The following is a 15,012-nucleotide window of genomic DNA, read 5'->3' as shown; positions in this document are numbered from 1 at the left end:
AATGTTGCTGTTCAGTTATTCTGACTCTGCTGTGAAAACTTCATTAAATGTTGATTGTTAGGTCTGTTTCAACACAGCAAAAGGCGGCAACTTTAGTTACTGAAGAATACCAGACATGCAAATCAATATTTCATTTAACAGCCTGTTCTGTTGAAATTAAGTGTGCAAACATTCAAATATATGGGCAACTAAAAAAACATCATACCTATAATTGTAGTTATTAGATCAATTAAGTTGTTCTGTTTTTTCTTTACATCCCTCATTCCTTAAATTGTCTCTATTATTATTATTATTATTATTATTATTATTATTATTATTATTACATATTAACATTTATTTTTAAATTGGCACAAACATATATTTAAAGTTTAAAATAGATTGTTTTAAAATCTGAGAAATATCTTTTCATTTATTTTAAATCCTTAACTTTCATACGGTTTGCATCAAAGCTTCACGCTCCCAAATTAAGGATATTTACTTCATAAAGTAAATTAGACAAACTTTGAAGACATCCAAGCATCATTTAGATTGATTAATATTTTATCTCAATGGTAAAAAAAGAAATCAAGAGAAAAAAAAGAAGACATTTTAAATCATATCAAAACAAAATGAAATAACGTCTCAATGTATATCGAATTGTGGCCACAAACACGTCATACCATTACATCAATATTCACATTAAAACCATAATAGTTATTTTCAGTGTAGGCCCAATCACAACCAGAAAAACATAGTTTTCTTTCTTCAATTTATTAGAAGATTGCTGGAACACACCTCCCTGTTGAATTTGGCTTACAGGATGAATAGTACCAATGAAAGTAAGAGGACAACAGAGGAGAGTGGAGAAGTTGTGAGAGAGGGAAGGAGACAGTGGGACATTTTCCATGATGCACATGTCGCCGCAGTTTTGTAAACATACTTGTGCACAAAGTAAAATATTACTTACACAACGTTTCCGTAACAATTAACACGACAAACAACGTGGTGATCTTAATGTGAAAAACAGGCATTTAACAGTGACTTACACCATCCACAAAATAAGGTCTATCAGTAGACAGCTCTACTGTACGCAGTGATTCTTTTTCCAATGCATAGAGTGTTTGCACTGCAAACTGAAACACATGAAAAGAAAACTTCGGTTTTTTCTCCTTGATGAAGCAGACAAGGCTCTCGTATCTCTCTAGATCTGTTTGAAACTTTTCCTTGTGGTGCCAATGGTGTCGATAGACCCTATAATTTATTTCCAAAACACAGGAGCTCAACTCTGATAAGTGACAAAGTGATGTCTGTATATACAAAACCATTTCGACATAACCGATCTATAAACCTAAAGGGTCTTTTGTGCAAATTCAAAATAAATATATCTCTAGATGTGACAGCCTATAGAGGCTAAATTACTGCCCGTGAATTAGGATTTCATGCAGGCCTACTTTTTTTTCGTTAGCCATAACAGTTTGCAACTAAATTTGAGTTTATAGCAGCCTCCAAATAAGAAATAAATGAAGAGATGAATAAATGAACAGATTCATGAATTATTCTATACCAACAACGACAAAAATCAAACCAAGAACACAGTTCAACAATCAATGAGGTAATTCGTAAATGGCTATACTTCAAATAATAGGCCTATTCGGAGAAAATAACTCGCTATAGTATCAAGCAAATTACCTCTTTCCACATGTTTTAAAAGGCAATGTCGACGTCGCTAAACTTTTCCCTCGAAACAACTGAGCGAAATTTGTGTAATCTGTTATTTGCATACTTCACATTCACCGATAACGTGAAAATAAACAAGATATATGAAGCCTCATAAAATGGGTATCTAAAGCCCATTGTGCACCAACGTGTAAAATCGCTGGAGACAAAAGACTGAAAATGGTGTCTTAGTGTCCCTTGGTCCCCAAATTCAGTCACACAACTTTTTTTTTTTTTCTCCCTTTTTTCCTCGCCCATCAGTGAGTAGCGGAAAATTTCAACCTCTTCTGCTTCTGTCTTTGGTTACAAAACCACACTCGCACCACATTTTTTTTCAGGTCCAACTTTTCAGCTATAGCTGCTATTTTCTCGGACGACGGTCGAGGCTGTACGGCGAAGTAAGCCTCCAAAGACCTCTTTTCTGGGGCCGCTATCGAGGTCCTCTTGCGCTTCTTCTCCCCTCCGTTGAAAATGTCAGGTTTGCTCATTTTCTCCCTCTGGGCCCCCTCGGCCTCCTCCAGCCAGGCCTGGAGGATAGGTTTGAGCGCAATCATGTTGTTGTGGGAGAGAGTTAACGACTCGAATCGACAAATTGTACTTTGGCTCAGTGATCCCACGCCGGGGATTTTGAGATTAGCCAGTGCGCCGCCCACGTCCGCCTGGGTCACCCCCAGCTTGATCCTGCGCTGCTTGAAGCGCTCCGCGAAAGCCTCCAGCTCCCTTGGGTCTGTGTCCGAGTCATTGATGGAGGGGAGTCCGGTGTTAGTGAGCCCTGGGCCGCATTGGCTCCCCCCGTGGTGGCCCGGTAAGAGCCCATGGTGGGTGAGAGGCGAGTTCATGCCCATAGCCTGGTGGGAGAGGTGACCCAAGCCGTGCATGTGAGAGTGCGGGTGAGAAGAGGTGGAGATGAGCCCTCCGCCGCCACCTCCGCCGCCCCCGCCACCTCCTCCGCCGGTCCCGTCGTGCGCACTGGACATCAGGGCGAGAGGCGGCGAGCTGATGTGGTCCATAATGTCCGGGGGCTCCAGGTTCTGGTGGTGGTGGTGGTGATGGTGATGATGATGGTGGGCCAGTGGAACAGTGGATGTCGACGAGCATGGCACGGTGCTCATCGTGTGGTAGGTGGCGTCGGGCTTGAACGGGTGCGTCTTGCCCTGGGACACGGCGATATCCACGGCCGCCAAAGCCTCAGCCCGGGCCAGCAGGGTCTCATCCAGGCTCGCAAATATGTTACTCTGCAGCTGCAAGGGTGAAAATTAAAAAGTGGAGAGGAGGGGAGAATGAAGGGGTGCGAGATGGGTAAGGAAATGGAAAAAGACACGGAGAATAAAGAGAAAGGGAGACGTCAGAAAAATGAACAAAAAAAAAAAACATAAATAAATGTATCTGTCAGTCGGGACTTTTGGCGACACATAACAGCCGGAGTATTCCTTCAGAAGCGGCAAGTCATAAAAATTAAAACAAAAACAGTAAAGCCAGGCTTTGCGTGAGCATGCTTCCAAAAAGAAGACTCTTCGAGTGATTGCCGTGGAATACATGAAAAAAACATTAAGTGCGCGTCTTTGCTGAATGTGCCTTGGAGCACCCCTTGTTATTACGCACAGACAGCGCTCAGCGGTACATGCAGCCTAGGCACAAAAAAAGGACAAAGTCGAAGTTTTTTGGGGATAATTTACCTGTGGAGTTTGTAGACAGGCTCTCCTTATAGCTTCCGAGCTGGAATGCAGGGTGGTGTACTTGTGCTCGGGTAAAGAGGGATGCATGGCGAAGTGCGGCTGTTTGCTGTTCATGGACATCATCTTGGCGAGCTTTTCCAATTAAAGTGCACGGGAAAAAAAGGGGGGGAAACGGCTACAAGAGCTGGAAAATAGTCATAGATACACAGTGATCCTTTGCCTATCCAGTAATGGTGCAGTGTAGTTCGCTGTGTAGTGCGCCGAGTGCAGCCTTGAGCCCGGAGATCACAGAGATGCCTGCAGTCTCTCAGACGCACTTATCTGTCTACTGTTTCCCACTGCTGGGGATGAGAGAGGCTCTTACACCTGAGCGCCTCAGATCTCGTCAAGCCCGTGCTCGGCTGCTCTCGCGAGACATAAACTGCCAGAACAGTGAACAGGCTGACAGATAAAAACTGCTCACAGGGCAGGCAGTAACATCTGGAGACTAGACGCCTGCGTTTTTTAAGGGCTCACTCCACTCCATCCAGCCATGGAGCAGCGCCGGTACCAATGCCTGTAGGCCTGATTCTTTACTTAGAGGCCGTATCCCATTGACTTTACGCTATTTATATTAGCAGCCACACACTTTAGACTGGTCTTTATTCACCTGATTTCAGAATGTTGTTTAAATATCGAAATATACGGGGGGGGGTGTACAAAATATGAGTAAGCATTCAATATTACAATCTATCATGCGTTTTTAATTGCAATAAGTAAAGTTTACAAGAATGCACAACAGGAAAATAATTAGTATGAAATTGACGCATTAGTATGAAAACAATTCAATTTATATATATATATATTTAATTACTTCATTAGTGGTTCACACCAGTGACATATTTAAATATGTAGGTTACACGGTTTGTCCTGTATGTCTCTCATCTTAACCCTTCGAAGTAATGAGACCGTCGCCTTATCATTAAAGCCCATCATCGCCAGACGAGCACTAAACAAATTGATTTAATACACCAGCGTAACCTTGTACACAGTCTTTACCTAAATTAATTAATCCCAATGAATTAACACTTCATTTATTCAAACCACAACGGTTCGCCAATTAAAATTTCATGCAGCGATTAGAGGTATGTGAAATATACATGATATCGTTAAATTTGCATAATAAATAAGGCGCGTTGTGCTACAATGGAATTACTGTGCGTGTGAGGTCTCTAATGTGGGTCGTTATAGGATACAACATGCTTTTATCGGCATGAATAGGCTAGGACTTTTGGACTTTTAATGGCAGCAAATTAACAATGTTTATGTTTAATGGAAAATGGAAAAGTAGCACAAAAAGAGGAATATGATCAAGTTAAAAATAATATAACTTAAAGTGTCCACTAATTATAAATCCCCCAATTCCACTAGAAATCATAATATGGAGAATTAACAATAAAATACCAGGCCCAATAAATCCTCAAGACTGACCTGAATCATGTGATTAAGGCACTGCAAACCAAAAGCAAATGCAGAAAAACACAAAAGAAAACAAACTTTCATATATGATTTCTCATTGCATTACTACTTTATTTCCTATGACACTCTTACATTGCAAATTAGTTTTTTCAAAATATTGTTTTTCATGATAATCATGTTCATCTATCTTTATTCAGTATCAGTATTGTGCCTCATCAAAGAAAGATTACTGTGAGGACCATGTTGACAAACACTGAAAGTATGTTTAAAAATGTCTTGGCACCAGAAGTGATGCACTACATTATAGCAAACAGCACAGAAGTGTTTGTCCAGTTACACCACACACTGTAATCTGGCTTTATGAGCATTTAACTGCCACTGAGATCTACAAGTAGACTACACACACAAAAAACTATCTGACAAACCGGTCGTATTTTGTCTTAATTTAGACAATATCACAACAGACAAAATTACAATAACAGACAATAAGTTACACTCAGAAATCAAGCTCACAAATTTATTCTGAAGCAACATGGAGTTAAAGCCATGTGTGGCTGTGAGGCCTGACCGAAAACACACTACAGTGAGAACACACAGGTTCAGGTTTTAAAACCTTCACATGAGCTTTGAAAGTTTTGTGGGACTGCTTGTGTTAAAGGGACTGTGAGACTTTCTCTTTGTTGGCTGGCTGATGTTCAGTGCGTGTCTCTCTCTTGTTGTGTTCACAGGTTTACTAGTGCAGCTTGTTGATGAGGAGGAGGAGAAGGAAGGGTTTACACGGTCATTGTCTTGGCTTGCTGGACTGACAGAGCCGGAGGGACCAGCCTTATTCTCTTCCAGCGAATCAAACAGCAAATCAAAAGACAGCTCATCAGTCTGAGAGGACCCTCCAAGCTCTGCGCAGTCAGGGTCATGGGCACTGCCCTCGCTACCTGACTCCAGTGAAGCAAAACTTTCTTCTGCAGACTCTTTTGGAGCCTCTTTGTCAGTCAAGGTGTCATCTGTGTTTTTGCATGGCAGGTGGCTCTTCTGGTCACACTGTATCACAGGTTTGCCGCCGTGGCTGGACGAGACGTCGGGGCAGGTTTGTGGTTCCGAGACAAGAGTGTTGTCCAAGTCTGCGGGAGGGGAGGAAGCCAGGGACAGCTGTGATCCCCTGCTACTGGAACTCTCTCCATCCAGCATCATGGAGTCCAGCTCTGAGATTTTGTCAAGATAAGCGGCATCCATGGAGGCCTCGCTGGACATGTGGAAACTATCAGGCTTATCACCTACAAGATCAGTGGATGCGGCTCCTTTAACAGGGCTTTCTTTATTTGGACTTGGACATGATTGGTCATCAGATGTAGATCTCTGCCAACCACCCCAGAAGGCAGACTTGGAGGGTTCAGTGTCAGTATTTGGAGGTGAGCATTTGGGGAATTTGTCGAGGCTGCTGAATTGGTTCTCCATGGTGCTGCTACTCTTGCCAGGACAAGGGAATTCTTCAAAATCGAGCCTCCTCAGATAAGACACGGGTTTAAATGCAACTTTCTTCTCTCGTATGCCAGGGCTTCTCAGAGTCAGGGACCGGAAGGCGGAGGACGGAGTGGTGGGCAACAAGTCAGAGGAGGTGCTTTCCAAGTCCTCATTTTTTTGGTCTTCAGTCAGATTTTTGTTTAACTGTTTGTGATCTGCAGATGGCATGAACATCAAACTGTGATTTCTAGAAAATGTTCGACATTCTGCCTCAGGATTGCTGCAGATCGACACCCTTTCATTGTCACTCAAACTTCTCATCATCATGTTTATTTTCTGTTGCTGTGTGAAAGCTTCTGACCCAGCCTTGCCACTCCCACACGCTTCCTGCACATCAAGAGATCTCTTCTCAGGCTTACTGACTCGAGACTCCAGGTCTTCGATGTACTGGTCACTGCGCTCCAGAGCCCTCTTCAAGTGGTCCACATCACGCTCGTACTGCTGGATTTTAGCTTCCAGTGCTGCCACTGTGTAACGACCAAACCTGGGGACAGATCATTTTGTGTCTTTAAATTGTTCAGGGATCACAGTGACAGAAAAGCCAAATAAAATGTAGGTTTAGTGACAATAGTTTTTCTTTGTTATGTGCTTGACCAAGCAAATGCACTGTATTTCAGAAGAAACTCAAAATAAAAAATAAATAAATAACAATGGTCTTAACTTTGTATTTTGGAATATCAATTTAGAAATTGGTCTGTAACTGGTGTTGATTTGACAGAGGAAGGGACAACTAAACTGTACAGGAACTATGAATCTTAGCCGCAGGTCAGTGCCTCCAATTTCAGCCGTTTTAACTGGAAATACACTTAATTGAAACTGAAGTACCTCATTGATAGTGACTTAGAAGCACATGCCAAATAGTTGTACATTTTTGTCCCTTTCTAAATAAACCCCAGTCAGAGAATCAAAAGCATGTTTGTGTCAGTAACAAGAAACACTTACTTCTGAGGAGATCTGCTCGCCACCTCTGCTTTCAATCTCATATTCTCTTGTACGAGGTCGACATTTTGAGATCGTAAAGCCTTATTTGCCTGAAGAAACACATTTGCAGCACGTTAGGCATTATTCCACAGTGGTAGCAAATTAACTCAGTATTTATGTTATACAGACAGAAGCATCAAGTAATCTATAAACCAGTGGTTTTATTATTGAAAGACGGTAATTACATATAATTAAATAACACCCTCAAAATGTGTGCCCTATTCCTTAAGATGATATGATGAATTAGAATGATAACTAAATGCCAATCACCCTTATTCTTTTGGGGGGTTTCAGTATATTATAGTGTTCTAGTTCTTAACACAGCCTGCATTTAACTACAAACCTGTAAAATTACAGGGCAAATGATGATGGATGTCATCATGGAAATCACACTTTTTTCTTGAGCAAGACACTAATCTCTTATAAATTCCACACACAGTGTTTTGTACTTTACTCTGTACTATAAAATGACACTCTATGGTTGTATACCTCTTTAAGCTTGTCCATATCCTGCTTTACTTTATCACAAACATCTGTGGCCGCTCGCAGCTTGTTGGTCCATTCTTCCAGGACTAATGGGTCAACCTTTTTGTCATCCGTTTGCACTGTATTAATGCTGCAGGGATCCAAAGCGGTCTTCAGTTGTGACTCCAGACTTAGATTTTTTGTTTTCAGCTCCTCGTTTTCTCTGATGAGCCCTTCAATCTCCTCCTGTTACAGAGAAACAGTGTGAAGCTGAAAACAGGGTTTAACAATAACCACATTACTGTGTCAACATGAGACTTTTTTTCTCCTTTTTAATAACCTGAAAGCTGGAGACTGTGTTGTAATCTGAAACAATTTATTGCTTTCACAGAATCTGACACATTCTGTTGAGGCATAAGTAAATTGGCAATTTAAAAACTTGCTCCAATGCAATGACATCGGCCTATCGGCAAATTAAATGGCCAGTGTTTATCTGTTGTGTGGCATAAATTTTCCACTGGCTAAATCTTTTATTTACAACTCAGATATTTATAAATAATCAACTCCATTTTCGCACAAGTTGCACGCAAATACCTATGTGCTCCACGAACAAGCACAGATAGGGCACAGCTGTTAAGGTCTGTGTCTCATGTCATCAATAAGAAAAACAGACTGAGCTACAACAAGGTTAAGATGATCATCTTTGGATCTGTCTTTGTTTCCCTGGCACAAAAGGACAGATAAATAACAAATAAACTTCTCGATTGGTTCATCCCTAGTTACTGAAAACATATGAAAACACATGGCACGATGAACCTGTACCTCATACTCGCGTAAGAGCAGTTCTCCTCTGGTTTTCCTGAGATATTTTCTCATGGACGGACTGTCACTGTGATCACTCTCATTTGTGCCTCCTGTAAATACATGAAGACAGTAAGAGGTAAACAGACTTGACAAACACATATTGAAGTAATGTTCCAAAGTCACTCAGCTTTGATGGGGGTTCAATAGTGCATTAGTTATATTACTATAGAGCTGCAAATGTAGAAATATGAAAAGTTGTGGTGCTGCCTTTTAAATTGATTAAAAGTTATGTCACACTTTCAAGCCCATCAGCAGAGAATCTATTCCCTGTCCATGAAGCCTTTACTTAAGTGCTTAACAGTATTTTCCAATTTGGGAAATATGCTATTTGGGTGTCTAACCTAGAGCTATATTAGTGGATTTAATATCAGCTTTATCGCCATTCAACACAGAAATTGGTCCAAGACATGTTTAGTCTACCTTAGCACAAATACTAGCAGCAGATGAGAACCACTAGCCCGAGTCCAAAATTAAAAATGTGCTCTCCAACAGCTCCAAATGGGTTTTATTTTCATGTTGCTACTGCTTTGCCAGAAAGATACCAATACATCCAAGAGTAACCTGGATTTTGTTTATCCATATAGGAAAAGAGTGCAAGAGAACAAGAATTTACTGTGAAATATTGTAGCAGATGACATCTGGCTGAAGCCCAGTACCCACATAGCTTGTCATGTCCTATCATTTTTCACTGTGATCCAGGCTAGCAAAAACTCAATGTATTTAAGGAAACATGCATTTCTAACGCCGCTTCCATAGATATCTGGCTAACCTCCTCTTGCCTCTGCCATTTTGAATGACATATTTCTTCATGTCCCAACAGTGGTGGCACATAAAAGTTGATTAGAACAATAAATTACATAGAAGAAAAAAAAAACTCTCTTATAGCAAAGGCATTTCCAAACAACACTTTGGCCAAGACCCTGGATGAACCCTGGCTGTCACTCCTCCCTGTTAAATGATCGATACTGTTTGGAAAAAGCAAGCCACTTTCACTGACCTAAGATAAGTTGATCTGAAGTTCACCACACTCCAGTGACACAGTCCACAATTTGGGAAATCATGGTTCAAACTGCTGTCAAATGGGTGCATACCAAACAGTTCTCATAAGCCAATAAGGGAGTATTGTACTACCTAACCTAAACCTGACTGCAACAACGTGCTTTATTTAAAACGATGCCACGGTGACTCGACTGTGAGAGACGCTGCAGGCAGATAAAGCCTCGCATTGCCTCTCCTCTCTTACTTCATGTCTGATTCTCTTGTTTGCAAAGGAGCTACTCACCGAGGATTTCTCTGCACGGGTTTTCTGCCGTGATGGGCACCCTGCAGGTGGGACACTGGCTGGCTTTCTTTAACCACATTTCCATGCAGGAGGAGCAGAACACGTGGTGGTTGCCACAAATGACCGGCTGCTTGACCTGCACGGAGAGAAACACAAGCACATTGTTAGTTAACCATACGGCACTTGAACGCCAGGAAACACAATTTTGATTAATAACAGGAGCCAGCGTCAGATACGTGAACTCTTACTGTTGCGTTAACGTTAGCCTGGCAACGTAACGACGTGAGGGGTGCTAGGCAGCAGTAAACACACCATCTTTGTTCAACGGCCGACGGACGTTAAGGGTTTGAAAACAGAGCGGCAGTTACCTTTCCGAGACATATCTGACACGAAATCGGCAAAGTCAAAGAAAGGGTGGATGTCTGATAGTTGAGAGCCATGCTTTGAGGGAATACACTGCGGCACACACACTCAAAACACACACTTCCTCTTAGGTGAAACAAATTTCCCACCAGGACCCGCTGCGTCGCGCGCCCAGCGCCTCCGAACTACGGAAAGCCAGAAAGACCTAAAAGGCGGTACGTTCGCAAACGTTTTAAAACGGAAGTCAGCCTTTACGGTCTCAACTATAACTAATGGCAGTGGTTCAGTTTAAGTAACACTTAAATATTATATACTTTTGTGTTTGCACTTTACTTGAGTGGAGTTAATGACATTTTATGCTACTCATACTGCAATGACTTTTTAGTGGTTAACGTTACATTAAAGGATCAGCTTTAGTTACAAGCCTAGTTACTTTACAGATTCAGATTATTATAGATTAAGGTGTATTATTATATGTTTATAAAGTACTTAAAATGAGCCCAGTCTTTACCAGTTGCAACATGCTTACATGAATGTGTCAGTAATTATAATCCAGTAGCTAATAAGGAAATGATCCGAATACTTCTCCTACCACTAATAGTTAATTAAGATAACTAATTGTGTTTGCCAATTCAAACTCTTTAGCATGAACAAGGTAAAGTAAGCATATTGCACAGGCACTCTCTTATGTAAATAAACATTAGGAAGAAATACCACCAATAATTGTGTGATAAAAAAAAATCATCATGATTATGAAGCTTTTGTGGTTAATTATTAGCTAAATATAGCCCATTTAAACATCTAGCAACATGGAGCAACACTAGCAGTTAATTGGAAGTCACCTCATGTAGGTAGGTCCAATTATCACTGTGCTTTAAGCTCTGTTTTGGTCTCCACCAACTCCTGTTTAGTGCTGATTGGCGTACAATATATAAGCAACTGCTGCATTGATGAGAGGGGTGAAACTAACCTATACAGTACATTTACAGGCCACATAACCAATACAGTGACCTAGAGGTTCTGTTATGATTCACAAGCAGATATTTGTTTTATTTATTTAGACCTATTGGTAAGAAATTACTTAATAACTGTTGTCTAAATATCCCCCCATAAAATTTAAAAGTCTTGCTTTCTATCTGCGTTTCCACTGGATGTGACCTGGACTAACCTCAGATGGACAATTACAATTGTAACTCACATATTATGTTATTGAACAAAGGTGGGGACTTTACACTGAAAGTACATCATTACATCCATTTTCCAACACACAAACAACCATGCACATTGAGGACACAAACACACATTTTCCAGAGCAGAAGTCAGCTCATGGGAAATACAGCTGTATTCCCCATAAAAGTCTATAAAGGAACCAGTCATCTAGAGGGCTGCTGAAATTGGGGTGTGATTTGCATTCCACAGATCATACTGGAAAACAAATGTTAAAAATGAAACTGGAAAAGATAGTCCTAAAAGAGTTTCCAATGGTTTAATGTGGTAAAAAATAGATAAATATTACGCTTGCAGATATACAGCAGTATGCTTTCTATTTGGGTTAAAATTATCTTGTAAACAAATATAGCTGTTCTTCGAGTAAACTCCTAAGTGTTATTTACACAGTGAAGTTCTGGCAAAACTTAAAGCAGATCAGGACTTACTGGGGAGGTCTCACTTAGAAAACTAGGTTGCCATTAGGTCAATGTGCTCCCAATAACAATATTACATTATATACAGTAATGTCTTAACATATTTAGCTTTGATTTCTCATATGTATTGTTCTTGTTGTTTTCTTCAAATGAAAAATCACAGCAAAACCTAAGGACCATATTCTTTATTGCAAAACGACAATTCCTAATTTAGAGGACACCAACAGCATATTCATTAATTTAAAGCCTGCCCATAATGAAGATTGCAATGTAACATTTTGTAAGCTTTCATCTCAGGTAAATGATCTAATTTATAACGATACAGATTGTTTTAATATTAGCATAATTTCCACTACAAATATTTCAAATTACATCCACCACAGTTTAGCCCTCCAGAGCCATTACTCATATCTAAACCAACATGTCCTGCGCTTCATTGTATCTCAAACCAGGACATCTTCTCAGGGTCTAATGTGATTAGAATTGACTGAAAAGCTTGTACACTGATCTCAGTTTAAAAACATCACCAGGACTTGTTTGGTTGTTTTCAACAGAATATTAAATGGATCACAGACCACCACTTATTCTCACTCATTTTTCATCGCATCACTGGTTTTATGAGAACATTTGGAATAAAATGACTACGTTTAATAGGTTGAGCTAAATGTAATATCGATTTTCATAACATTGTTTAATTTTATTTTTTATTATACGGTATAATGAGAGTTTATTTAAATGTATACAGACTTATACACAAGGTATATACAAACCAGGAAATATTTTGAGTAACGGTTTCCAGTTGAACTAAAAAAAACTGTGTGGATTTGTTTGCAGTATGCGCTTTCATTCAAGCCCATATTATCTCAACATTACAAATGACTTCAAAGAGCACCTGACATGCAAGATGCTGTCAGAAAGACCTTAGTGTGCCATAGTAAACCTCCACATTGTAACTGAAGTGGTTCATGAATTTCTTACTGGGAAACTAACTCTAGAATAACCAATAACAGACTGAAATGAAAGAAATACCCATTTTCCGACAAGTCCCACAGTCCCGCTAAGATTGCTTTGCTTTGCAACAGGCCAGTCATTAATTGGTGACAGTCAATTAATCACAGCTGGTACAGACGGCTGCATCTATTGATCTTGTTTGAGCACTTATTTTTCATCCCTAAATGACACAGATCGCCAGGTTTGACCAGCATGTGTAATGGACAGTGAAGAACCAATGACCCGAGTGTCACTCTTACCACTGGTCGGGATCTGGATCCCCTCCCCCATCTCTGGCAAATAGCATCTTTACCATTTAGCTTGGAAAGGTTTAAACTGCCCTAAGAGCACAGCAGCGAAACAGTGCGCTCTGGTGCTCAGATGACCTTTTCTGTTTAAGGCTTAATCTCTGACAAATGCTTGCCTTAATTAGCCTGATACCCCCTGCCTTGACTGCCAGCCCACCCAGCTCGCCTCTCTCTCTCTGTCTCCGTCGCCCTATCTCTACTTTTCTCTGTCTTCCCCAATGTGCTTTTTTTTTACATTCTTACCCATCAATGTGATAGGTAGCCAGAGGTGGGACAAAATGTGGGAAATCTGTGTGATATATTGCTTTTAAGGGAACGATAATGCAAATAAGTGTATTCAAAGTATATGTAAATATAAGAGAAGAAATTCACTGTTGTTATTAAAGTAACTAGTATGTAAGTCACTTTTTATTATCATGCCTAAGAAGTTCCTATATTATTAGAATTACAGCATATTACTAGTAGGTAGTCTAGTTTAAAGAAAGTGATGTTTGAAACAAAGTGTCAAATATTTACCAATTTTCTAAGATAATGCATAAATAATGAATATCCAATAGTGTATTTGAAACGAGACAAAAGAGAGAGAGCAAAACACTGAGAAAGAGATCATGTGGGGGAGAGAGTATAAGAGTAAAAAGATTAGCCATTGCACATTAGGAGGTTTAAGATAACATGCAACGGCAAACTGCAGGCCTCATCTATTGATTAGCCGCTATCAGAGACAGTGTGTGAGGTTGTGTGCAAATTCAAGAAAATGGCAGAATGTATAATTCTCAAATGAGTGCATAAAACATAAGTAATTCAAATGTTATCATAACAGCTTTCATGGAGAAATTATGTAATATTTGAAAAGAAAATAATTAAATATAAAAATGTAAATTCCATAAAATGCTGACAAGAGAGATTTCCTCTCCAGTTTGAACATCAAGAAGTAAATTGGGCAAATGTTGCTGATCACTTTCCAACACTGCTGAAATTAAACCCGCTCAAAGCCTCAGCTTCATCCAGAGACTGCAGCAGATCATGCATCCCTCCCACTGCAGTAGCAAACACAAGTAAAATAGATGCATAGCTACAAATCCTTGTTTTATTGGAAAGGGGCCTAATTATTAGGATGTAAGTCAGGCTGTGACTGGAGGGCCGTCTCCTTGATGCGGGCCTGGTTTATATTTATCCCCTCCTCTGCAGCTACAGCAGCAGTGCCACCATCACTACCAGCAGTGTGTGGCGCTTTTATTACATCGCCCACAGGCAGGTTCAGCCCTGTCACAGTCACACACACATCCACACAGCCTGCAGGACCGGCAGCCAGTTGAGTCCCCTCCACAGCAGAGTTACCCCACATCCCCATGCAGCCCCACATGGGCCCTTGGGACAGTGGAGGGAGGGAGCGGGTATTATGGTAATACTATAGCCTGCTGCTCCCTTCCCCTCTCCTGCAGCACAGCTGGGAAGACCATCATTACAAGTATTGTAGCAATCTGTTTAAGAGGGACACATTGGAGAGGTTGGGTGACAGAGAGAGGATGAGTGCTGCATACATAGATCACATAAAATATGATTAAAATGTGCGTGAGGGGACCAGGAATAAAATGCAAAACTTGTTATGAACACCTTATATCAAGTCCACTGTCAAAATGGCCAGCTGTAAATCTCTATTTTCACCTCTTTACTTTTTTATTTTATTAAAGGTTTCTTGTGTTGAGCTGGTCATATCTCAAGACAGGCGGCCTGTGGCACATAAGGAATAAATAGGACATAAAGTACTT

At 40.5% G+C, this 15,012-nt stretch overlaps 2 protein-coding genes across 3 annotated transcripts; both read right to left on the bottom strand.

Moving 5' to 3' along the window:
• Positions 1-522: 522 nt before the first annotated feature.
• On the bottom strand, positions 523-3,762 carry pou4f1 (POU class 4 homeobox 1). The gene is made up of 2 exons (XM_051380418.1): positions 3,372-3,762; positions 523-2,936 (listed from the first exon to the last, which is right to left on the bottom strand). The coding sequence occupies exons 1-2, from the start codon at positions 3,492-3,494 to the stop codon at positions 1,953-1,955; spliced, it is 1,107 nt and encodes a 368-aa protein (XP_051236378.1). The 5' UTR covers positions 3,495-3,762; the 3' UTR covers positions 523-1,952.
• Positions 3,763-4,919: 1,157 nt separating this feature from the next.
• obi1 (ORC ubiquitin ligase 1) lies at positions 4,920-10,492 on the bottom strand. Of its 2 annotated transcripts, none has more exons than XM_051380414.1 (6): positions 10,308-10,492; positions 9,940-10,075; positions 8,616-8,707; positions 7,818-8,039; positions 7,290-7,378; positions 4,920-6,831 (listed from the first exon to the last, which is right to left on the bottom strand). In XM_051380414.1, the coding sequence occupies exons 1-6, from the start codon at positions 10,377-10,379 to the stop codon at positions 5,445-5,447; spliced, it is 1,998 nt and encodes a 665-aa protein (XP_051236374.1). In that variant the 5' UTR covers positions 10,380-10,492; the 3' UTR covers positions 4,920-5,444. The 2 variants fall into 2 exon arrangements, with proteins under 2 accessions (XP_051236374.1, XP_051236375.1); XM_051380415.1 differs by lacking the exon at positions 10,308-10,492 and adding an exon at positions 10,188-10,286.
• Between the last annotated feature and the right edge of the window lie 4,520 nt (positions 10,493-15,012).

This window comes from Dicentrarchus labrax, unplaced genomic scaffold, assembly GCF_905237075.1.
Source record: "Dicentrarchus labrax unplaced genomic scaffold, dlabrax2021, whole genome shotgun sequence".
Lineage (NCBI taxonomy): Eukaryota > Metazoa > Chordata > Actinopteri > Moronidae > Dicentrarchus > Dicentrarchus labrax.
This window is presented reverse-complemented; position numbering and strand designations above follow the sequence as displayed.